The following is a 25823-nucleotide window of genomic DNA, read 5'->3' on the forward strand; positions in this document are numbered from 1 at the left end:
TCAATATACAGCATCTTCTCATGATTTTGAAGTAGGACCTTTAAAATATTACCTGATGCTTATTTTGAAATATATTAATAGTTGTTGTTTATTATATGAATATAAAGGTATCAGTAGAGATGTTTTTATCTGCACTATCATTCAAGATTATAAATAGTACTCTATAGATAATCCATTTTTATGTACAGATTGTATATTATTTTATATACATATAAACACATACTCTATATAACATTATATATAGTACTATTATATACAATAATATAATATACATATTATTTATAGCATTAACATATATAGTATATAACATAATATAATATATAGTGTATATATGGTATATAATATGTATACAGGATGAGTGTGGTGGTTTATGCCTCAGAAGATTGAAGCAGGTTAATCTCTGGGAGATCAAGGCCAGCCTGGTTTCCATATTGATTTCTAGAATGATTTCTACATACCTCTGTTGGAGGTATGTAGAGAGACAGAAAACCTCCATTTTAAGTATTGTGTATACTGAATTTTCAATATTTGCTTAATAGCTTGTTAGATCTTTGACTCTAGATAGCAGTCCTATAAAGCATATATAATTATTTATAGCTTATTAAATGAAAAATCTGCTCATAAGAAGTATGACAAATTTCATCTAAGGACACATGTGGCTTAAATATTTAAACTGTATCCTCTGCCATGTACTGACTTCATGTATGTATGAGTGGTTTGTCTGCATGTATGTCTGTGTACCACATATGTGCTACGTGTCTTTGGAGAACAAAGGAGGGCATTGGATCTCCTGGAACAGAAGTTACTCACAATTATGAGCTACCATGTTGATGCTGGGAATTAAACCTGTGTCTTCTATAAGAGCAACAAGTTCTCTAAATCACACAACTATCTTTCCAGCCCTTTAAGTCCTGTTTTTAATGTATGTTGTTTTTCTACATTCTGATTAAGAAAAGCAAACTATCTATTTTCAACTACATTCACATGGCAAGAAATTAAATAATTGTTCAATAGTGTGCTGTATTCACTGATGTTCTGTTTTAAGCTGATATTGTGTATTTGAACTTAATATTTGTGTGTATGTGTGTGTGTGTGTGTGTGTGTTTTCTGTCTGTCAATATTTAACCTACAGGTTTCTTCTTAGAATGAGTTTCCCAGAGTGATGATATTGTTCTTATCAGGCTGAACCTGGGATCGGCTGCTAATATCCTTTATTTCATGGTTAATGTTTATTCTCTTAGTTATAGACATTTTCTTTACTTTGAGTCTTTCAATACATTGGATTTCTTTTAAAGTTAGCTTAAAAGGTTTATTTTATTCTGAAGTCCAAAACTGCATTTTAATGGTATGAAGTTTAGTTTGTGAAGTGCTGTGATATCATTTTCAGCAAAGAGAAGCTGTATACAAGCTTTAATCTTGAGTATTTTTGTTATTGTTGCCAGATATTGCCAGTTTTGTCATATTTCTTCTGAATATTAAGAAACCTGAATTTCCAAGTAATAATTGGAACCCATTCATACTTTGCATGTTTTTATTTTAGAATTCCCTACAGAGAAACTGAAGCAGCTTTTCGTTTATTATTGTGGATAATGATATCTTCCATTGATTCACCTATACTCTTTATGCAATTCAACTTAAAAGGCCTAAATAAGCACAGAATTTGGTGTTTCCTTTAATCTGCTTTCAGACCCTTACCAGGTTGTGTGGAGAATGTGTCATGTAAGTGCTACTTTGTTACTGTCCTGGCAGTGGTGTTCCAGCTCCCTCTTTTGGGAAGCCAAAGCATGCCATTTAGATCAAGACTAAATAGTTCTCTGACTCACTTACTCTTTCTTTCTTTCCTGATTATAAAGAAGTAAAATCCCATTTTCCCCTCTCTGAGGTGCCCACCCCGCCCCCATTCTTTGAGAGATCCTGATACTGTTGTACAGTGAAAGCCTGAGCTCATGAATGGACATGTCCATTTCTTCAGACATGGCGAACTCCATCCACTTGGTGGGGTTTGATCCCAGGAAACTTTTTATTATTTCAAATACTCTCATTTTTATCATTTTTGTTTTAAGAGAAGAAATTTTCCTTACTTTGTGGACATGAAGAAAAATTCATAATGTTGATTAAAAAAAAAAAAAAACTAAACAAAACTAGTAACAAAGAAGGAGATGAAAGTGACCACCAAGGGCCCAGCCTTCTGCCTTTTGTCTACTTTTGATACATTGTGGGTGTTCTTACTACTTCTTTTTTGTCAAGCGTTTATAAATCTGTTTTTCTCTGGCTTTACTTCCTGTATATATATGCTATCTATTATCATAAAAATATCATTAGACTACTCCCCATCCCAGTTAGTGTATCCAGCATTCCTTAAAGATTGAATTACTATTTTGCTCACTTGAATCAAATATACACCTACTGAACTCATACCCACATCAAGAGGGATGTTTCCGATATTAGGGGCTTCTGTTTCCTCTGGTAAGGACTTTATATTGGTGTGAATATTATAAAATTATAAATGTTTATTTTCATATTAGTATATTTTGCACACACCTCTTTTATTAAGTAGGTAAATATCTCACAATAATCCTGTGCTTTCTTGTTATTTAAAATGGAAGGTTACCTATGCACTGCAGTAGATTACATGAACTCATTCATTTTCTACCTTCCTTTTCTTTTCTTAGTCCTTTGCATATCTGGATATTAAAACTATCCTCTAAATAGTTTTTGTCCTCCAAATTGTTCAACAATGTTGTGGTTTTTTTTTTTTTTTTTTTTCTGAATGAGGTTTAGATAAAAAGAATGAGTATAAGATAATTCAGATTTTAAAAAGAAAAAAAATTAAAATCACCCAACAGAAGGCTGCTATAAATATAATGTAAAAAGAATATTTATATTTACAAAATATTTATAAGAGTCAGGAGTTGGTTATTTTATTTGTATCTAATTTTACTTTGGCAATTCTCATTTATTTCCTTAATCTTAATAAATTACTTTAAGAATCTACTCAAAAGTAAGCCTTCTTATGACATTGCAAATACTATGTCTGTTTAGGGAAACGAATTACAATGTAAAAATAACAAGACTGCGTGTAACTATTCTGAAACATGGCTATGAATTTTTTCTGAATTCTAAGATATCTTCTTAGTATATATGCTATAATGTTATGCAGTAATTCAGATTGAAGACTATATAGTATAATTTTTTTTTGCCCTTTGTCAATGTCATTTCCATATTTGTATCACAGTAGATTTACTGCATCATCATGCTAAATATGGTTAGTTTGTGATGGCCAATTAATTCTGTGTCACTGACTGACGTCCCATTTGCAAGCAGTCAAGGGGACTAGATTGAAGGGATCACAATAATGAAATGATGATTTGCAATGTTTTGCACTGATGACTACAGACAGTACTTCTTATACTTCTCCGTTCTTATGAATGCCTGCACTAGTCCTTTAAGCAAGCATTTGATACATGGAAAAGTAAGGCCACAGTCACCATTAACTCACAGAACATTATAAACTCACAGAACTCTGTAATTGGGAAGTAGATAATTTTACATTGGATGGTTTACATGAGTATTTGATTGATAGTAAAAGCAGTTAGAAACCAAGTTATAACTTTTGTCATTTGTCTTATAGGAGCATCTGCAGTCCTACTAACCTCATTTCTCAGCCGGACCCACCACGTTCTATTAGTTTCTGAGACAGGGACACATGCTTAAAGTAATAATTACTACAACAGTAGGGGTAGCTTCTAAAGAATATGTTTTCTGTTTCCAAAGACTTTTGACTATTGCAGGCCCATGTAGGTAGGTTTGGCTGTACAAAAACACTTTTGGCCTCTGCAGCCTCCCGTTCTCAGCACTTGAGTTTTCTATTCTTGCCTACCAAATTGCCAACATGAGTTTATTCTCTTTCTATACTTTGGTTCTGTAGTCCATATTGCTTTCAGCAGTTCTTCCTGTGAGCCTGCATACTGTGCCACTCCTCTTGGACTTGTTTTGATCATGAGCTCTGAGTGTGGAAGCTGGGTTTGTTCTTTGGTAGGGTGGTCCTTTTCTGAGGTTTACAGTCTCCATTCTCCATTCTCCATTCCTTCTGCTGACCGAGTGCTTGTGTTTCTTTCCAACGTCTGTCATACTTTTTACACAATAGTCTTTCAAAGTATGCTGATAGAATATACATGTATTTCTAAACTTGAACTTTGAAGACACATGCTTGGAAGGAGTTTAGTGGGGTTTTTTTTTTTTTTTTTTTTTGGCAAAATAGCTGATTCTGAATGTGTATGTACTCAAGTATAGGGGAGTGTATGGACACTATGGATACTGTCAGCTACTTCATTTCCACAGACTGCTTAGTTTTTTGTTTCGCCATTTTGTGCCTAAGAAGATGGCATTTTGTCAGATTAAGCACCATTCAAGAAGATGGCATTTTGTCAGATTAAGCACCATTCAAATTTACTGGGTTAAAACTATTGAGTTTTGTATGATGTACTTAATTTCCTCACTCCCTTCGTCTGGATTTTTCTTAAGACCTACTACTAGGCCTACATTCCAGGGAGTGGGAAAGCAGGATTCCAAGCTTTATATTCTCTCAGCTACAGTATTGTCCCTTCAGAGGTGCTGGGCATTTGCTTGTTGAAGAGGCATTACTTGCTATTACTTAATAAAAATTGTGAATCAGTTGATAGCTAAAATACCAAAAAAATAATTTTGTTTTAGTAATAGTAATAATTTGAATTTGAATTTATTGTTTTAGTTCTTATGTAAGTAATTCACAGGCATCTAGACAGTTGGATGCTATAAAGAATTTCTGTTTCCTAACTGCATTTTCTAGAAATACTTTCAGTTTATGACTTTGGGTCTTTGTATTCATGTATGCCAAATATCTTAAATATATTTTATGATCTTTTCTTCTTTCATCTGACAGCGTGTTCATAATATATTAAATGTGATTCTAAGTCTGAGGAACTTCTCCTGTTGTACCCTAGAAATATACAATTTTGAAGAATATAAGTCATGTTTTAGTGGGTTTTTTTGCTGTAAGTTATATAGGCATCTATTTTTTCTTTTCTTTTAAAAAGATTTATCTTTTGATTATGTGTATGTGTGTGTGGTTTTGTGTGTCACCATGTACACACGATGCTATTGTCTGTGAAGGGCACAAGAGAGGGCTTATGGCTCCTTGGAGCTAGGTAACTCCATGGGCACTAAGAGCCAAAATCTGGTCCTCTGAGCAGAATCCATAACCACTGAGCAACCTCTCTAGACCATCCTCTATATTTATCAAGCTTGTTTTTATGTACTAGTTGATCATTTAACAATATGTTAGAATAAAACAGAAAGAAGTTACATTTTATGACTTAGTTATTATTTTTTGCTCATGTTTAATAAAAATCTTTGCACTTTCACCAAGTATGGTCTCAACTAATAATAAATAATAAATAAAGGTTTGTGTATAGGATGTAAACTTTTGCTTATGGAATAATATATATTGTTCTACCTTTTTAATGTTTTAGGCCTTTATATTTAAATTGAAGCTTTATTGAATATCACAGCTAAGTGTATATTAAATGTTAAAATTATTGCTTAACCTCTTCAAATTTAAAGGCATTTCTTCCTCTCATTCTTTTTCCTCTCTTTCTTTCTCTCTTCTCTGTCTCTCTTCTGTTTCTTTCTCTCACTCTCCCTCTCTCTTGTCCCTCCCTTCCACTTCTCTCTCTCTTACTAATCATGCTGTTTGCTTGAACAAATTTTAATATAATAATAATAATAATAATAATAATAATAATAATAATAATAAATTCCTCTGCTGTGAATCAGTTATCTGAATACATAAATAAAAAGTGATACATTATTTTGGAGAAAACACTCAAATTGCTGTTACGTATCTTTCCTACCTATCTCAGCATCACAGGGGGATTTATGTTTGGTAATTTGAGCATAGCTGGGTGAGAAAGGTTTCAACTGAATAACTGTATAGTGATCATCCTAGTATTGATCACTGCTTCTTCTCATCTTTATTGTTACAGCCACCAATGGCTGAGTCCATTATTAAAGGGTCACTTCAGTTCTCCATGATACTTTATAGTCACAAGGAAATGTAGACAGAAATCAATTGACAAGAGGGGATCAGGTGTCCTCAAGTCACATCTTAAACCATATAGTCATTGTCTCCTGCTATATGAAATATTTCTTCTCATTCACCTTTTATGTCTGTAATAATTTCTCTATCTTTGTTTATATAAACCTACTTACAGATACTACTTGTATCTGACAAAATACCACTTGTATCTGACACAAAATATAGATTTTCTTCTATAGAGGATAAGAGAATAGTAGCACTGTCAAAAAACAATATTTTGAGACTTTCATCTGTAAGGAATTTATGAGTGCCCAGAATACAGAATTCCTATCATTAGCTAATTTCTTTATGGTCATTAACTACTCTTCAGGAATATATCTTAGTGTATATGAAAGATATATAATTAAATGGTTTCTTAGTTTATAAATCTTACAATTCCTGATCAGTAGATGGTATTGTGCTCTCTCATTCTCTCTCTCTCTCTCTCTCTCTCTCTCTCTCTCTCTCTCTCTCTCTCTCTCTCTCTCTCTCTTCCCCCCCAGAGGTTGAATCATTTCCTTTTTTTTCATCTACATTTGAATTTTATTTTAATGAAATAGTACTTAGAGTGATTGCTTAAGAATCATAGTCATTCTTCAATTGAGTCAATTTATCACCAAATAGCCTTTTATAATGACACTTAATAAAACGTTTTCCGAAAACTTTAACTGGTTCATGGTATGGCACCCTCTCTCCTATTCCTTCTGAGTGTCTGACTTAGGTTTTGTATTGGCATCATACCAGATTAAAACTGTGTTTACTTAATAGAATTGCAGCCTTCACTGCACAAGGATGAACCTCTTTGAAACTCACTTTTTCAATAATGAAAACTCACTGATTTTTTTTTATACCCCCAACTCATGGCTTTTTTCTTTTATTACTATATTGATCCTTCAATATCTTGCACATTTAAATCCTTTGTTTTTATATCATAGGTAATTTATTTGTTTTGTGGCATAAGACACCTGATCAATCTTCACCCGATGACAGCAGCTCGACATTGTTCCTTTCCTTTTGACGTAGGAGTAGCTATCCTCACTTGCTCAGGGATATCACTTTCAATACCTGCTTCTCAAATCTCTAATAATCCATTTGGATTTTCTCTTTCTGTAGTGGCCTTCCTTTATAAGGTTTTTGTTCAGGTAATGTACTTGAAATGAAGCAAGCATTTTATCAGTTCTGCTCAGTTGTCTCTATTTCTTAAATATTTGTCTCAGTGGAAAAGCAGAGGTAGGGAAAAGTGCAGTTCTAATACTTACTATCTGGGTTAAAAGATTTGGGAACTGGGTGTAAGCCTTAGGAGAGAGTAATTATTTTTATGAGATGAAAACATCTGTCTTTCTAAGCCATTGTAAGCAAGAACCTGCTTTTAGAAGAAACAACCTCTGCTATCCATTCACTCCCCTTTGTCAGTGTAGTGCTCTTTCTTTTCTCCTATATTAGAGAGATGAGTCTTTAGGTATAATTCTATAATTTGTGTTAAGCCAAAGGCAAAGTAGCTGAATATTTTGTCTCTGAAAATAGTCTGTTTTTGTCCTTTATGGGGGTGTTCTTTATCCCAACATTCGGTATAATTTTTTGATCTTACAGTGATAGTCTCACGGTACAGTTTTGTTTTGTGACTAATATGTTCACTCTACGAAGTTCTTTTTAAAATCACTTTAATTTGGTTAGTGAAGTCTTTTAACTGTTTGCACACAAATTCTTATGCATTCAAGTTGGGCAACAAATCTTTCTTTTCTTTTAAATTTTTCATCAAAGAAAGAAAGGTAAATCATTATAGTTTGTTTCAAAATGAGCAATTCCTTCTCTATATTCCCTTGGTATTTTATAAATGCCATACAAAGCTTAATCAATGAGCTAAATCATAATTATAAAATAATAAGAAAAATAATTTTATGAAAAATTATTCCTTTTGTAGCTAAGCCTCTGGCCAAGCTATCTTTGCTTCTTCTGTGCAGTACCTACTGTTGCATAACACGAGACACAGGGGACTTAGTCTAATCATTTAATCTTTTAGCCATTTCTCTCAATCTTTTTTGTCATTGTAGCCATAAGGGATATGATGAGGATGTTTTTATCTGAATATGTTTTATCTGTATATCTGTATATGTTACATAAGTTATTTGACTGAAATTTATAAACTTAAGTGTGAAAATATATGAACCTTGGTATCAGGATAAAACTTTGAAAAAAAAATTTTTTTTTTAAGAACAGCTATGTTTATTTAGTATTCAAAGAAGCACAGTATACAAATAGCAGCCATATCATTTATTGCTCAAATATAACCCAAGTTCATATAAATCACCAATGAGTTTTTGAAAGTTTTAAAAATATTGATTTGAGAAGTGTTCACTTGTCAAGATTTTCTAGGTGTATAAAAACAGTAAAATAAAAAAAAATACATTAAGGGTTTTATGAGATGGCTTACCCAATAAGAGCTGACTAGTAAGATGATGGCTATCTTCATGCTGGTGAATTTGAGGCCCTGGTAACTGCTCAGTCTATGAAGCCAGATGGCTCAGCAGTTCCAATCTAGTGCTGAAGGCGTGGATGTTTGCTGGTGCAGGCACTGATTTTGAATCCATTCGTGGAACTGGAAGAAGCTGGATACTATCAGTAAATGTTGATGGTAACAGCATCCACAGCAATAATAAGATAATGATAATAATGAGATAACTACGTTCATTAGCAAAAAAAAAAAAAAAAAAAAATGAAGGCAGGCAAGTCAGCCACTTTGCCTTCCTCAGTACCATCTTTAGCTCTTGGTGGCCAGTAGAAGATGCTACTACCTCTAGGAGAAACTCTTCCCTCAGTTAAATCTTTCTAGAGATGGTGTCACAGAGCTCTCCAGATTGTAATTCTTAGTTGATGCCAGCTCTAGTCAAGCAGAGAACGTTATTCATCACAAGTACCTTGGTAATTTGTGACCATCTTTATAGTCCTCCCTCACTAACAGAGATGCAAAGTTAAAGTTCACAATGAAATACATTTAAATATTAGAAAATAGTTCTAATTTTCTTCCATTTAATTAGAAAATTCTGGATGTGATGGCTTGGTGAATGTGGTGTCAGAAACTTGGAAACAGAACAGCCTAACAACAGCCTGTGTTACAAAGAGAACTTGTCTGGAATAAAGGAGAAATTAATGTATTTTCTTCAGTAAATACTATTTTTGTGTGTTCTGGGCTTGGTGGTTGTAATGGTTTGAGTAGGTTTGTCACCCTTAGTCTCATGCCTTTGAGTGCTTGGTCCTCAGGGAATGGCACTATTAGGAGGTTTTGTCCTGTTTGAGAAGGTGTGGCCTTATTGGAGAAAATGTGTCACTGTAGGAGTGGGCTTTGAGGTCTCCTAGCTGAAGCTCTACTTAGAATCAGAGCCTCCTCATGGTTGCCTGAGGACTATCGTCTCCTTCTGTCTGTCTCCAGCCCCCTGTCTACCTGCATGCTGCCATGCTTCTGGCCATCATGATAATGGACTGAACCTCTGAAGCTGTAAGCCAGCCCTAATTAAGTGTCTGTCCTTATAAGAGTTGCCTTGGTCATGATGTCTTTTCACAGCAGAAAAACCTTAAGATAGAAGTTGGTATCAGCAACTGGCATACTGCTATGATATGCAGACTATGCTGTTGTTCAGAGGAATGTGGATTTTTGGGACTTTGGAGTCCAGTGGAATGCTTTAAGTGGGGCTTATTGGACCATACTAGTAGCAAGATGGAAGATGGTGGTGCTGAGGTGCTCCATGGTGCTTGATCCATGGAGTCCTGGATCAAGAGGTTTCAGAGAAGAGTTTTAGTATGTTTCCTGGAGATTGTTCTTGGGGTATTTGCTGAAGAATGTGGCTGCTTTTTGCTTATTTCTGAAGAGTCTGCCTAAGGCTAAAGTGAAGAGATTCAGTTTAATTGTATTGACAAAGGAATCTGAAAAAAGCCTAGCATAGACTGAGTCCTATAGTTCACTCTTCTGAAGAGTGTTTTGGTCAGCTATATGAAACTGAGAAAGGAGAAATACAAAGTCTACAGTTCAAGAATTTAAAAAGTATCAGGAAGTAGAATGGAGCTAAATCCTGTTTTTAAGCATATTAAATAGAATTAAGGGAGTGGTAACCTCAGGGCAAGATAATAGCTTAGAGGAGGGGGCAGTAGCAGGTGCATCTCTGAGTTTTAGACTAGCCTGTTTACAAAGCAAGTTGCAGTCCAGCCAGGGTTAGGTAGGAAGACCCTGTATCAAAAACAAAACAAACAAAACAAAATTAAACAGAAACAATGACAAAACTAAAACCAAAAACTAAACATGTTTTTCATATTTTTACATGATTTTTTCTTTCTTCCTCTTTCTGTGTTTCTCTCTTTCTCTGTCTCTCTGTCTGTCTCTCTGTCTCTGTCTGTGTGTGTGTGTGTGTGTGTGTGTGTGTGTGTGTGTGAGAGAGAGAGAGAGAGAGAGAGAGAGAGAGAGAGAGAGAGAGAGAGAAAGACTGTTTAGAGTGTCAGCTTGAGAAGGCAAATCTCTTTCCGCCTATGGAGGAGTGCATTAGAACTTGGTATATTGGTTCTAATATTGGTATATTAGAACTCTTGGTATATTGGTCATTCAGATATGTAGACACATGTATGAGAAATGGTCATAACAAGTATTGTACACAGTCTTGGCTGTACTCACTGAGATAAGAGCATTTTTATATTACTGAGTACTTTGTAGGACAAAACTTAGTCACTACTGTGATCCTCCCGAGTTTTCTATAACTCACCATAACTCAGCTACTAATTAGTTAACAGCTCACAATTTACAAGCCTGTCCTCTGTGGCCTGTCTCATATGATTGGAAGGCATGTATGTTACTTTTATGTGTATATATATGATAACATCATTTTCTGTGATGTTTGCTATTTTAGTCAATTTTCTCACAAGAGGTGGAGTAAAGGAGGAAATAAAGAAGAGTTAGCTTTGTCTCACAACTTAGAAATGACTTTGGTTGTATCCTTTGTGACTTGAATCTCTTAAATAGTTTCTTTAATCAGTATCTTTTTTTTTTTTTTTTTTTTATTCTCAACAGGTTTTTTTTTTTGTTGTTTTTTATTTTGTTTTTGTCTCTTTTGGTAAATGACTGCACCTTCTTCTAACATGAGATTTTGAGATTTTGGTGGACTTACTTGGGCAAACTGAATATTATATATATCTGCATCTTTTCTGCATGTCTGCTATATATTCAGCCATGAAAGTGAAGTTACTTTCAGCACTGTCTTCCAGAATATGATAACGCTTGGCTTGTTATAACCAGCTGAGCACGTCCCTGTTTTTATACAGAATTTCTGGCCACCTGAAGAGAATTCTTATTTCAGCAATTTTCCAGTGCATCGAAGACATTCTTTTGCAAGAAAGATTTCAAAAGATATTCATTCCATGACAGATCACTGATTTATTTATTTATTTTTAGATATTGGCCATTCATTAAATTGTTTTATATTGTACACTTGAGTTCCAGATGACATTCTGTATATAGAATTTGTCTTCACACAGTTCATTTACGTTGATTGGATTTTTGTATATCTAGAGGATTCTTTTATTGAGTCCTTTATTTATTTTGATAATTACTTTTAATATAACCTTTACATACGTTATATAAGTAGTTTGATATATTAAATAAAAGGATCCTCTAAAATAATTAGCATTTATATCAGTGTTACATTATAATTTCACAAATTATTGGCCATATAAATGTTATTATGCTATTCTACCTATTACTGTACTGATACATTTTGTTGAGTAAATGGGTACCAGTAAGGTAATGTATAAAAAATGTAAAACTAAAGTAGAAGGAACTCCGGGAATTGTTTGATTATACAGGTCACATATTTATAATCTTTAGTAGTGTTTTCACATTTAGAAGCTATACAAGGGATAAAGTGGTAATTGAACTACAAATGGACAAGAAAATCTTCCATCACCCTATTCTGTGCATTTACATTAATGAAACTTAATACATATTTTTTTTGTTATTTGAAAGAACATTTCTTGTTTAAGGATTAGTAGTTTTTTTAACATTTAGATATTATTCATTATTATTTTTTTTATTAATAAAAACATTAAGTGATTATTAGACAGGGACATCATTTTTATAGATATACCATGATTGCTTCCATGGAACTAATTACATAATTAAAATTGACGAGACCTTGAGATTATTATTTATTAGACTTCTACTCTGATAAATTATATTTAGAGATTTTATACTCAAAGCTGTGAATAAGATCTTTCGTATGAAAGCATCAAGTGGAATTTTGTACCCACCCTTTAGTAAATTTTAAAAGGTCTTACTATAGCATGCAAGAGTACTAACATCTGAAATGTGCTAAATGGAATCAGAAGTTACTAGAATATAGAAAATATTCAGGAAGCCAGGTCCTCCCTCCAAAAAGTATCTACAAACAGAAGTACATACAAAAATAGATCTTTTCCTTTATTAGTCTGTCTCTTGGTTGGATTTATCATGGTGCTACTCATTGGTTACTGAGAATAAGGACATCGTGACGAGGCACTGAACATGAAGTGTTTATCCTGGACAAGGTGTGTTAGTGAGGAGCACACAACAGCAGAGCCATTAGAAAGCAGTTGCGTAACAACCATAGACTTTTCCCGTTTTGTGGAAAGATTGCTTTAAACATCACTTGGACTTTTTATGAAAGGAGAATGAAAATGAATGTTGACATTCTTTATAATAAGATGTGTCCCTAGGTATATATGTTAGAGTAAGGAGAAGCAGAACAGTTGGACAAATGATGCATTCAGTGACTCTTTGTCTGCTATGTCCTTTGATTATATCTTCATGACGAGCTTGTGAGTTTTTCTGTTACCACTTCATAAGTTCTGGCAGAAAGTTTGGGACTTCCAGATTGAAGACATATTATTACTCAGAGCTCTAAAGAAGGAATCCAAAACTATGTTTTCTCTGCTTCTTAATTTTCAAGCCCCACACAACGTGAAACTGTAGGCTCACTTGGCTGAAGCTCATTCAGTGGTTTTGCTTCATTGTAGTGGGCTGGTGAGTTTGGAAAGACACATTTTTATGTAGTATTCAGTAAGTCTGTCTGCTTTGTAGTTTTCACAAAGCTGTTTCTAGCATGACCTTAAGAAATGGTATTAGCATCCCTAGCAAGAACATCAGATTCGTTCTGAAACTGAACACAAGGTATAAGAGTTTGGTTGCTAATAGTGGGTCTGTTTCTTCTGGCACTTATAACTAAGTGGCTTCTAGTAATATCAGAATGTACAAGACAGTCAGCAAAAATAAAAATGTTTCATCATGATGCTTTGTTCTGTTCACAAAACAGAAAGGATAGCTAGATATATTAGAAATGGTTCTCAAATTGTGGGTCATGACCCCATTGAGGGTCAAAGGGTTACATATCAGATATACTACATTTAAAATATTTACATTATGATTCATCAGAGTAGCAAAGTTACAATTATGGAGTAGTGTGGAAATAATTTTCTATTTGGAAGGTAACCACAACATGAGGAAATATATTAAAGTAATGCAGCATTGGGGTATCGAGAATGACTGTATTAAAAGAATAGTATTTACTGGTTATAGTATTTTATTTCCACTTAATGACATTTTTTTAAAATTGTGTTTGTATGTGTATGCGTTTCAAGGATTAAACAATTCTACTCATTCAGCATCTGAATATGTTACAACTTATTCCCACAAAGGAGTAAAGAAGGCGATGACTGTATAACTCTTTTTTTCTCAGTCCCAAAGAAGAGGAATCTTTCCTCTGGATGATTGACTTACTGATAGCAATTTCCAAACAATCGTGTCTTTTTAGCGTATGAAATATGTTTAATTTACTACTCTAATAGTTGGTTTGCAAACATGGAAATTGAGAGAAGGTCATGTCATGTAATATACAATCTATAAATATCTTTAATGATCCTATGGTAATAGCAAATGAGCCAAGAATTTAAATATATTGTGTGGTTCTATACCTGGGAACTCACCTAAATTCTTAGCTCATTCTGCTCCTGCATAGAGTAATGCTCGTTAACTGTTGTGGACTCGGTGAGACTTGCGGGCCTATTCTGAATCAGTACTGTCTCGTTTTCTTTTTAGGTAGTTATTACTAGTAAGAGTGGTGAGATACTGTATCGCATTTCCCCATGGGCAAAGTATGTGGTTCGGGAGAACAACAATGTGAACTATGATTGGATACACTGGGATCCAGAAGAACCCTATAAAGTGAGAGCAACAGATTTTAAATAACTGCTTACTTCAATATTTCTAAAGAAATGAATTTTTGCTTGTATAGCTCTTATGACAATGCTCAAATTCTTTCTTCACTCCTTGTTTAGTGTTTTGCATGATAATGTTTCTATATTATACTTCTTATATCAGTCTGTCATATTTTGCCAATGAATTATAGAAGTAAATTTTTCTTTCTGCCTGTTTTGAAGTCAGTCAAACCAGTAGATTTCTATAAACATATCAAGAAAGAAATATTAATATTTGAATTATAATTTCCAATGTACAATGATTTAAATAATGTAATATCTTTACTACCAGACTTGTGGGGATGGATTAGTGAAGCTATGACAGGGGCATTGGGATGGCAGGCTTATATAGTACTCAATCTTGCTAATGAATGATTTGTATTAGATAATTAAATTACATGCACCTATCAAGACTCTATATTATTTTCCTAAAGCGTAAACTAAAAAAAAAAAAAAAAAGGAAAAGAAAAAGAATTCTCTCCAGTCAGTGATGCTGCATGAGCCATTACATTATTTTTTTTTAATAAATGGGTTTGTTAATACAATCCTGTCGATGATTAAGAAACACAGTGCATGCAGCCATTGCGTTTGATGTGGAAGGATAGTCACAAGTGTTTTGCTGAGTTTATCCACTGTTTAATTTCCCATGCTCAACTAGGTAGTGTTACAACTGAACTCTCTTTTTAATTCCATATGTAACTTCTTCTTCTGTAGTTCAAGCATTCCAGACCTAAGAAACCAAGAAGCCTAAGAATTTATGAATGTCATGTGGGAATTTCTTCCCATGAAGGAAAAATAGCTTCTTACAAACATTTTACCAGCAATGTTCTACCAAGAATCAAAGACCTTGGTAAGTAATAACTGTGATTTTTTTTTCAGTCAGATAAAATTTTAATAAGACTGTTCTCTTACTAGAAAAGCTAATTACAAGTGTCTCTTTTTTGAGTTATGAGATTAAATATGTAATAGAAATGCATTTTATTTTAGGTTTCTCCAATTGCTCTGTAATAGTGATAGCATAGAAGAGAGAAATGGAATAAGATAGAACAGAAGCATTCAAGATATTATTCCAATTTCAATTTAAAGTAATGTGAACTGATGGCTTCCAAATTGTAGATAAATATGCAAGTGTAATTACTTTCCTACAGAAGATAACCTTTATCATTTGTCGTGGCCATTGATTATAGACTGTCCATTTTAGTTTTTTATGGAGAAAAAAAATCTTGTATTTCTCAGGTGTCTTGAATTTGTTTTGGGTTCATTGTAATACAGTGCCAATGCCTGGATGATTTTTTTCACAAACATTTCGGACCACATTTACAACACGTTGAGACGTGCATGTATCAGACCACCATGACATAGACTGTCTTCAGAGAAGCAGCATAACCGATAGTATTTGGCCGACTACTTTCTTCAATAGATATTTTATCTATTATTTTCTTTTTTATAGATAATGCTGTTCATGAAAAAAAAATTTCAGTGTATTTGTTACCTGCTGCACTAGCTAGACAGGAAGACAAAGCACATTTAATTCTGTCACTTCTGCCGGGGAGTTTAGTTTTTAGCTACAGGAAAGATTTAAATGCAAGTCAGGGTTAAAGGTTTCACTTATGTATAGGTCCTAATTATCTGTGATTTTGAAGTATAATTTCAGAAACCAAAATTAATTAAATTTATTGTTAGCATTGGTGGATGTGCACAATGTTATAAACACTTATTGAAGAAGGTCTTTCCCTATTATAGAATAATAAATTATTTATACCCGGCTTTTACTATAGGCTCAGCAGCACAAGATGCTCCTTCTGCAACGTTGTTTAGGTTGCCTAGCACTGTACATAGGGAAGACAGGAAGCAAGGCATGATTAGTGCGATTTAGATAAACAACGGGAATCTGAGGTGGCACTCTAGAAGAATAATACCTATTATATAATGGAGAATTAACTGAAAACTCGGAGTTTCAGTCTAAGGTGCATGATCATTGTGCCCATCATCTGAGCAAGAATCAATACCTCTGTTTCGGTCAATTTTAATAGAAGTAAATCATTTTCCTTTTTCAACAACATGCCAATGATAAGACCATGGAAAAATGCTTCAAATATATAAATTCCTAATCCTGCATTTGGGTGTATAAGTGATAGAGAATCCATAATGTGGGAAAATAGTCACGAGAAGCTGCAAAACAGCAACTAAAGAGAAAGAAATGAATTTGAATTTGATTTTTGCAGAAGTTTAGTTATATTTTTAAGTGACTTGTTAGTGAATCTGCTTTTATGTTCTCCTTAGGAGAATTATGAAGCTCCAATGAATTGGACACTAGGAAAATAATAATACTATTTAGTACATGTGTTGCAGGAATAAAACTTTCTAAGCAACCAGATTGTATGTGAAAAATGGTCAAATTGTTTTTAGAAAATTTAAAAAAACCCTGATTTTTAAAAAGCTTTTGTTTTGTGTTTTCATTATAAGATCAAGAGATTCTATCTTTTCTCTAATTATTTACTTATGTCCAATTCTACTTCTGCTATGAATATTTGGAGGACAATCTCTACTTTTTGAGTAACTTCATTTACCAATAGAGAAAAACATAGTCAGCTGGACAAAGAAGGGCTGTGGGTTTGGCCAGTGTTTGTATGTGCACATGATACACACTGTTGCTTTAGTTTAATCCCACAGGGACCTTACTCCTGGCTTCAAAAGAGCTACTTTGTCAAAAGAAATGAGTTTGGTAATATTTCTCAAGCTATATATATGTTAAAGTGTCTGAATCCTAATCCAAAGAGGCAAAGGAAAAAGCTTATATCATGCAATCAGTCACTTTTATTTCACCCCATAATCTTCAGTATGGATATTCCAAGTAAAACTGAAGTTTAGCATATGCAGATTTCCATGTTTAATATTCTGAAGCAAAATTATGTGTACATTTGCATATCATTTGTTTTATTAAAATGAAGACATTTCAAATAAGTAGGCAGACTGTGACTCTCAGAGACAAATGTCCGATTGTGTTAGGAGGTCAGACAAGTAAATTGTGTCAAAGTGGTAGGACTTTGCATGATGATTAGAGCTTCCAGCGTCTTTGTAAACGTGATGTGTTCAGAAAAAGAATTTTTTTTTTTGTTCTTTTTAAACGGTAGTCTTGACTTCCTTTGGGTTTCGTGCATATAGGGTACAACTGCATTCAGCTGATGGCAATCATGGAGCATGCATACTATGCCAGTTTTGGGTACCAAATCACCAGCTTTTTTGCAGCTTCAAGGTAAAAATGGATGTTTCATCTCCATGTTTATTTAGAGAATATAATCAAATTGAATTTTAACATTCAACCTAGTTTTGTTTTGTTACCTCATGGAGGATTAGTGGTTAGAAGAAGTTGAATGTTTTCTTGTACTGAGGTCATTGACTTTCTTCAGATGTATGGTCTACATTTAACGTCACATTCTATGGAATGACGTCCACTGGTGAATATCTTCCTACTCACTGAGACTTATACTTTTGGATGCACTTACTTTGTCTGAATTTGTGTTCTGTCCAAGCCAGCAAAGAACTCACACCTTTCTGTAGGACGACATTGATATAAGGTAAAAGCCTATAAATAGACTCTACACTGCACAGACAGACTGATCTCTCACTCTTAAGTCTCCCAGAATATGGATCTATAGGGAGAAAGACTACACTAAATGGTCCCATGTGCCACCAATTTGAATCCTACTAATTGTCTAAACCCACCATTAATTCATGCAGCTTACAGTGTGGGGAAATAGACATGCATTTTGTACTCAAACATAGAATGTTTCTACTGTTAATAGCTAACAATAAATTGTTGTTCTAATACCCCCAGATTGACTGTAGATTCAGTCTGATGTGATATTGGAAGTGGACTTAAACTGTATTAATCGTATAGTTGAGGATATAATGTTAGAAGTAAGCTTAAGTATTTAAGAGTCTAGAAGGAGATACTAACCAGTTTCCCTACATCTTCCTGTAGTTCTCTTTGCATGAGCTACGCACGCAGGCACACACACATGCAAGTGAATATAGTCTCTAAGTGCTTTATAACTGTTATTTTCTGAACTCATTCAGTAAGTTGTCTCTCTCTACTAAACAGTGTGTTTGTTAAAGCCGCTGGTGACCTTCACATCTGACACGCAGTGGCTTGTCTTGGTTAACTCTACCTGTCAGAATCATTTGTCTCACCTACTTCCTTACACCTCCTTGGAAGACTTTCTTTTCTCTAATTCCTGAACACTGTATCCTGATGTGTCCTCTCCCCTCACTGTTTGCCTATGTTCCTTTGCTCCTTCCTTCTGCTCGTCCACCTGCATCTCTGTACTGAACAGGAAACATTTTACTTCTGTTCCATTCCATTTCTATCCCTTCCCTAGGCTTTAATGCACCTTTTGTGCAAACTCCCAAGTTGACGTTTCTAGTTCATGTAGGTTATGTTCCTCAGTACTCTGTATACATGTCTTTAATGTTGCAAATTAAATGCCTCACCATGTCCTCCGTGGTCCTTCTCCCTCATTTTTCTTATTCAGTAAGTGACATTTTTATTTTCTAATTGCTCAAGCCTGTATCTTTGTTCACATTATACTCTCTATTCTATTTATGTCTGTCTCTGTACGCTACTTACTATAAACCTTAGCCGTCTGCCACTCCATATTGTAGCCTAAATCTGGCTGCTCACCTGCCCCTGTGCATCTCCTCTGGTCCACGTTGCCAGTCCTTTACTTGGTTTATTTCAGTCGTTCTTCACTGGCCATTTGAATTTTATTCATCTTCATTAAATTTATCTTGATTCAAATATCTGTTTTCTACATGATAGCCCAAGTAAAGCATTTAAAGATGAATGTTAAATCTTATGAATCCCCCGCTGATTCCTTTTTGGTGATTTACCTCTCCAGAAAACCACAGATTTTCTATTGGTCATATGACAGCATTTATCAGACAGGCTTATTTCTCTTTCTCTCTCTCTCTCTCTCTCTCTCTCTCTCTCTCTCTCTCTCTCTCTCTCTCTCTCTCTCTCTTTCTTTCCCCTTCCTTGCTCCCTCCCTTCTCCCTCCCTCCCTTCCTCTCTTCCCTTTCTTGTCTCCCTCCTTCCCTCTCTCACTGGACAATGTTATTTCATGTCTAGTTTTGTCTTATATGCTTTTGACTCCCTGCATCCTGTCTGCTCCTGTACCCATACTCACTTTGCTGAATACTCTCCTTGGAGATGTGCTGTGTCTTTTCCCTCTCTTCTTTCTTGCTCAGTATCACCTATGTGAACCATTCACAGAAGACGGTTTTTAGAATAATGGTTGTTTTTTTGTTTTTTTTTTTTTTTCATTTTGCCTTGGAAAAATTGTTTGCTATGTTACCCTTCATATCCTGTTTATGTTTTTCTCTCCTCATTTTAATGTAAATCCCAGAACAGTGATGTTAATAATATTCACTATGCCATCTCTAGAATATAGAGAATCACATGGCTCATGGTAGATATCTTAATACATATCTGATGAACAAAAACAGAGTGCAAGATATAGGTGAATGAAATGTGCAGCTGCACATTATTGAGAATGAGTAACACCAGGCTCAATGGTGCCTATTGTAAGAAAAGCAATGGGTACCGTGCTGCAGGCGAACCCTAATGTTGTGTGAGAAATGTCCTTCTTATGACCTCAGTCTTCTCATGACACAGTCACAGTGTTTTTGTAGAGGAGAACAGGATTTGTTTTACCTTTTGAACTGACAGCTCTTAATTGGCCAGTTGAGTTGTTCATTAGGAGGATTGCTACAAGCTAAGCACTGTACTGTGTCAGGAAAAGACACATGTCCACAGCCTCTGTTATTTAGGGACATGTCATCTGATGGGGAAGAGACAGCATAACAATTTCAAGGGCACTTATGTGTCTAGAAGGCAACATTGATGCATGGGAAATAGTCCTGCAAAGATTGGCCTGAGGAGCCAGCATTCTGGAAGAGATTTTTTGTCTACTACAGGCAGACTAGGAGACTACTTACAAAATACCCATTTCTCCTGCATGTGTGACCTATTGGTCAAAAATGGCTCATTCTCTTAGACCTCTAATTCTGTGGATTTTTGGTTTAGGAACAAGTACAGAATGGACATACCTCTTTGAAGAAAGAGGTACTCTACGGGCCCTTTCTTAGCAGTTCAGTTGTATGCAGTCAGAGGGATAAGCAGCCGGAAAACATCAGTGACCATGATTGGCTAGGTTTGGTTACAGATATCACAAGCCAAGAAGATAAAAACATAGAGTTTTATTATTTTATTAATTCAAAATGTAAATTTTGGTTTGCATATCAGTTCCATTTAATAGTTTTAGTTAATTAATGTTTTTATTTAATTCTTTTAATTTACTTTATAGCAAGTAGCACCTTTGAGTATATATAAGTAGCATCTAACTGCATTTGTGTGCTGAAAATATTTAATATTGTGCTTGTCATAGGCATTGGTGTATAATTACTGTTTGTCTTCAATGTTATATAATGATTCTTTGTACCCTTTGCCTTCAGTCGTTATGGAACTCCGGAAGAGCTGAAAGAACTTGTTGACACAGCACATTCAATGGGCATTGTAGTCCTCCTAGATGTGGTTCATAGCCACGCTTCAAAAAATTCAGAAGATGGGTTAAACATGTTTGATGGGACCGATTCCTGCTATTTTCATTCAGGACCCAGAGGGACCCATGATCTTTGGGACAGTAGATTATTTATCTATTCCAGGTAAGTAACATGAAATTTATTGTTGTTGTTTTAAATTAATTCCTAACAAGAAATTTATTGTTGTTGTTTTAAATTAATTTTGATTATTTTCAATAATCAATTTTGTGTGTGTGCTCTGTTGCTGTTAGTTAATGCTTTCACTTTGACTGCTATCACTTTGATTATGTGAGGAATTGTAGCGATTGCATAGTGCTCCTATTTATGGAGTTATCCTGTTAATGTTCCAGTTTATGTTTTTAAAATACTTTGATGATATTGACACTTAAAATTTTAATGTAAGTCATTTATTATTAACATTTAACTGGTAGCTTTATCTTGCTGGATCAATCATAGAAAATCTATTATTAAAGAAATATTTATTGTTTTAATTAGGCCTCTTAAAAACTCATACTTCCTGTCATTAGATGTCCGCAGTATTTCAATGGTTCTTTTTATAGCTAAATTACTAAAAAAAAAAAAAAAAAAAATGAGACTGTTTTGTACATGTCCCATGTCCCATTTCAGGAATAAATCGACTAAGTTTTAGTGCTTAAAAAATTAATTTTTTTGCTAGCATATATATGTGTATATATATATATATATATACATATACATGTACATATACATATATACATATGCATGTATACACTATATTCTATCTGATTATGGATTTTGATTCCTTATAGAGTATTTTAACATGCGTGTATGTTGATCTTAACCCATCTCAGGAGACTAGGTGTGTAATTTTCAATTTGTAGCATCAAAATACAAAGGATTTCTGATTGAGGGATATCAAATACATAGACTAGGGACACTCAACCTGAATATTTGGTACTAGAATCTTTGCTACTTTCAAAATGAATGACATCATGTATTTATAGTTTCACTTATGCTAAGTTATGAATATCAATTGAAAACATTGTGAGTTTTCTATTTTTATCCAATTATGCTTTTTAAATGTAATCAGCTGCAATGTTCACAGCATTGGAGAGCATCATTTCCTGGCAGCTCTTGTGTTCTTTGTTTCTCTGGGTGGTTTAGGTTTTCCCTGCTCTAAAGGAGGCTCCTTGTTTTAAGCCTCTTATAAGTAGCCCACCTTGTCTGACAGTATTTCTCAACTTATATATTCTTTGGTAGGGAAAGAACCTTGTGAATCTTGTCAGTTTCAGCAACTTCCTGAAGCTATTTTGAGTTGTGTATTTCTTGATTTACCAGCTTCTCTGTTGGATGGAGTCTTTTACTTCTACTTAGTACATCCTGTAGTTTCACTTCTTTGTAGATATTCTGTCCAAAAATATCCATTTGATCCACTTTTCTTTTATGTCCTGTATATCTTAAGATGTTTCCTTCCATAAGAAAGGAAATTGCTAGACAAACATTTATTGCCTTCTATTACTTCTTGCTTGGATAATTTATCATTACTCTAAAGCCATGTGTATAAATTTAACATTCACAAGTCTACTCTGCCTTTTTTTTTTTTAGTTTTACTTTTTTCACATTGATGAACCATCCTCAAATTTGTGACTTCACGTGTTTACTCTGCTCTTAATCTGAACACACTTTTCCTGTTGTATTTTTATGCAACATTGTCATTAAAAATAGGACATCTATGTTCAGTATGATTTTCTCCCATAATGCACAGTTGCTGATAAGCATCAGCCATGACCACAAGGCCCCCCACCCCCACCCCATGTACTCCTTGTGCTTTTTCCTAAGAGACAGAATGTTCATCACGGGGTTTCATATAGTTTGGCTTTGGTAGTTAGTACGAGATCACTTCTGCTGTGAACGATTGGTCAATCAGATTCATGAGGTGAGGTAGTAGTCTCCTCATTCAGTGGGAAAACACCAGGGAGTTTTAAAACCCATGTTATGAAATCTCCACATATAACAAGATTTGATCACAATTAATAGACTTCTTCACAAATTCAAAAGAGGTAATTAAGATACCTGCCCATGTGGAAAATTGTTTATCTCTACCATGTTTCTGGAGTATAGATAATTATATCTAAAAAAGGCAATGTAATAATGCACTTCTACATTAGAAAATGCAAAAGGCATACAAATCCAAAATAAAAAGTATCTTTTATAAATATGAATAACTTGCTTTTTAAAGGCTATAAGTGCATATCCCTCTCATGCATATAGCTGTGTAAAAACTCAGTACTTCACATTTGCTCTCTTCATATGATAACTAGCCTGTCTATGATTTTGAGTTTGTGCCTTATTCAGAGGAAATCAGAAATGACAATTTCCATTCCATATTTTAAATATAATTTATTTTCTACTCTTTTCCTCTGATCAGTTGATTAATGTTACAATCTATTGACAAATAGATATATAAGTGGTGTGTGGTTCAATTAAAGTGTAGGCTTGTTCTTTAAAGTCTTTAAAATGAATTTTAAAATAATTATATGACTGCTCAAGAAATTCATCTATATTGAATCACTTCTGCAGAGTGATGTTGCTCATTTTCATCTTATCTATATGTCACAACCTGTCACCATTTATAATCTCTGATTCAAGTGCCATCATCTAACTTATCAGAATTAAATCTCTCTCTGAGTAATGCCAGAGATCCTGACTGTACTATTACCTGCCATGAATAAATTTCCAATCAGGAGCTGCCCATGTTTTAATTTACTGTCTACTCCACGGATCTGCCTTCTAACTCTGCTAAATTACAAATGACAGTTAATAGCAAGCAAAGAGTTGTCCTTTTTTGGTTGGTAAAGAGAGCTCTTTTGATAAATCGGTCACCCATAAGTTCCAAGAGTACCCAGAAATGAAAAATAGTAACTATAACGAGGGGACTTTAATTTTGCATTCTGCTTATATATTCCTCGGGAATTCTAGAAATTGACTGGATTCATCCAGATTGCTTTAGCAATCTAAGATTTGTTGAAGTTAAGTACCTACTGTGCCTTAACTACCATTATCAAGTTGTCAAATGGCTGCCCTTCTTGTTAAATATCACTTTAACAGATAAGATTCTGCATCTCACAGTCAAGCTAATGAATCATTTTCCTCTTAAAATTTCTTTTGGATGTGAAATTAGTATAACTACATTCTATTATAAGGGGTTCATAGTGTGACAATTACTAAAGATATTCTAACTTTATTTTGAGTTATTGGGCATCCTTGAGAAAAAGAAGCAAATAGAAGTTAATTTTATTCTTCTATAATCATAATTATGTGTAATAAAATGCCCCTTAAATTAGACAGCATAATATTTAGGTTTTGTTAACCCAATGATTCCTTTTCTACAAGAGTGGTGTGGAAGAAAATGAAGGAGGCCCTTTGTTTAAAGTATATTTCAATATTCATAGTTGGTTAATGATAATGTAATATATGATTTTTCTTCTTATTCATTAATATGATGAATTACATTGATTATCTTTGATGTCAAACCAATCTTGCATTCCAAACATAAGCCCATTTTCTCAACACAATTTTAGCATATCTGAACATGTACAATAAGATCATTACTAAAACAGTCCTTAATGATAAATCTTAAATGGTTATTATACATTGATGTATTACTTAATGAGCATATGACACAACCATAATTAGCAATAAGTTTAAAAACTAAGCATCCAGGACATGAATAAAAATGCCTAATATTATAATTAAAATACAGGTGAACCCATAGTTTGTGTTTAAGTAAACTATTTTTTCTTGGGAAATATGAATATTTTTTATGTACGGAATTTAGGACTTCTGGGTTTCTTAGTTCAAGGTTTAAAATTTTAAAATATCTATAAATATTTTATGAGCTATATTTGGAATGTAACCAAATTTTTCCATCAATTTATTTATTTATTTTGTTTGTATCCTGATTGTACCCCCTCTTGCCTGTTCCCACTTAAACAGCCCCTCCCTCTCCTCTATCCCCTTCTTTTATCTAAATTCATAGTTTTAAACATATTGTTAATTGTGGTTGTTTCTTATGTCACATGTCAACATTTCCACTCATGACAACACATTGACACCTTCAACATTTTACATTAGGTGTATACTTCCATTATGAAAGTTCAGATGAGGACTCTTCACTTCCTAATGTGAATGGCAGAGTAAACTTATATACTCAGTGTCTTTTCCTCTTTTTTTTCCTTCTGCCATCTGCCAATCAAGCCATAGAACTCTAAGCTACCTCTCCAGCACCATGTCTGCCTGAGTGCTGCCCTGCCTCCTGCCATAATGACGATGTACTAAACATAGGAGCTGTAAGCCATCTCCAGTTAAATGCTTTCTTATATGAGAGTTGTCCTGGTCATTATGTCTCTTCACGGGAATAGAAACCCTAACTATGACAGGGAATGCAAGGTAGGAGATGTGGGTTCAGCTAACTGAATCAGTTTTCTGTGAAGGTGTGAAAAATGATAGCTTCTAGGTTGGGAATGGGGACTATGTGACCTGAGAAACTAAACAATAAAAATAAATAAATAAATAAATAAATAAATAAATAAATAAAACACCACAGAGCCAGAATCTGATAACCTCTTGATATGCGTCATGGCCTTTAACCATGATGCACTTACCTACTGTAGATCAGTTCAGGTCCAGGAGTGCATTGGACAGAGAGGTTGAGGTGACTGGAGAAGTTCATATGTCAAGCAACAGGAATCTTGCTTTTGTCCCATTTCTTCATCCCATCTCCAAAGGATCTTTCACTATTATGGTTATCAAAGGCCTAGTTTTTGGCCTTGCTGAAGCTAAATGAAAATGTTCCTTTGTT

General features: G+C 34.1%; 1 protein-coding gene across 2 annotated transcripts in view; it reads left to right on the plus strand.

Moving 5' to 3' along the window:
• Positions 1-25823, plus strand: part of Gbe1 (1,4-alpha-glucan branching enzyme 1) — a 227105-nt gene that overhangs the window by 94975 nt on the left and 106307 nt on the right. For both annotated transcript variants that reach the window (XM_034515560.2, XM_076943070.1), the window contains exons 4-7: positions 14223-14348; positions 15095-15230; positions 17546-17636; positions 20897-21106. In XM_034515560.2, the coding sequence (XP_034371451.1) occupies positions 14223-14348; positions 15095-15230; positions 17546-17636; positions 20897-21106 (563 nt within the window). The remainder of the gene's footprint in view (positions 1-14222; positions 14349-15094; positions 15231-17545; positions 17637-20896; positions 21107-25823) is intronic.

The sequence above is a fragment of the Arvicanthis niloticus genome, chromosome 12, assembly GCF_011762505.2.
Source record: "Arvicanthis niloticus isolate mArvNil1 chromosome 12, mArvNil1.pat.X, whole genome shotgun sequence".
Classification (NCBI taxonomy): domain Eukaryota; kingdom Metazoa; phylum Chordata; class Mammalia; order Rodentia; family Muridae; genus Arvicanthis; species Arvicanthis niloticus.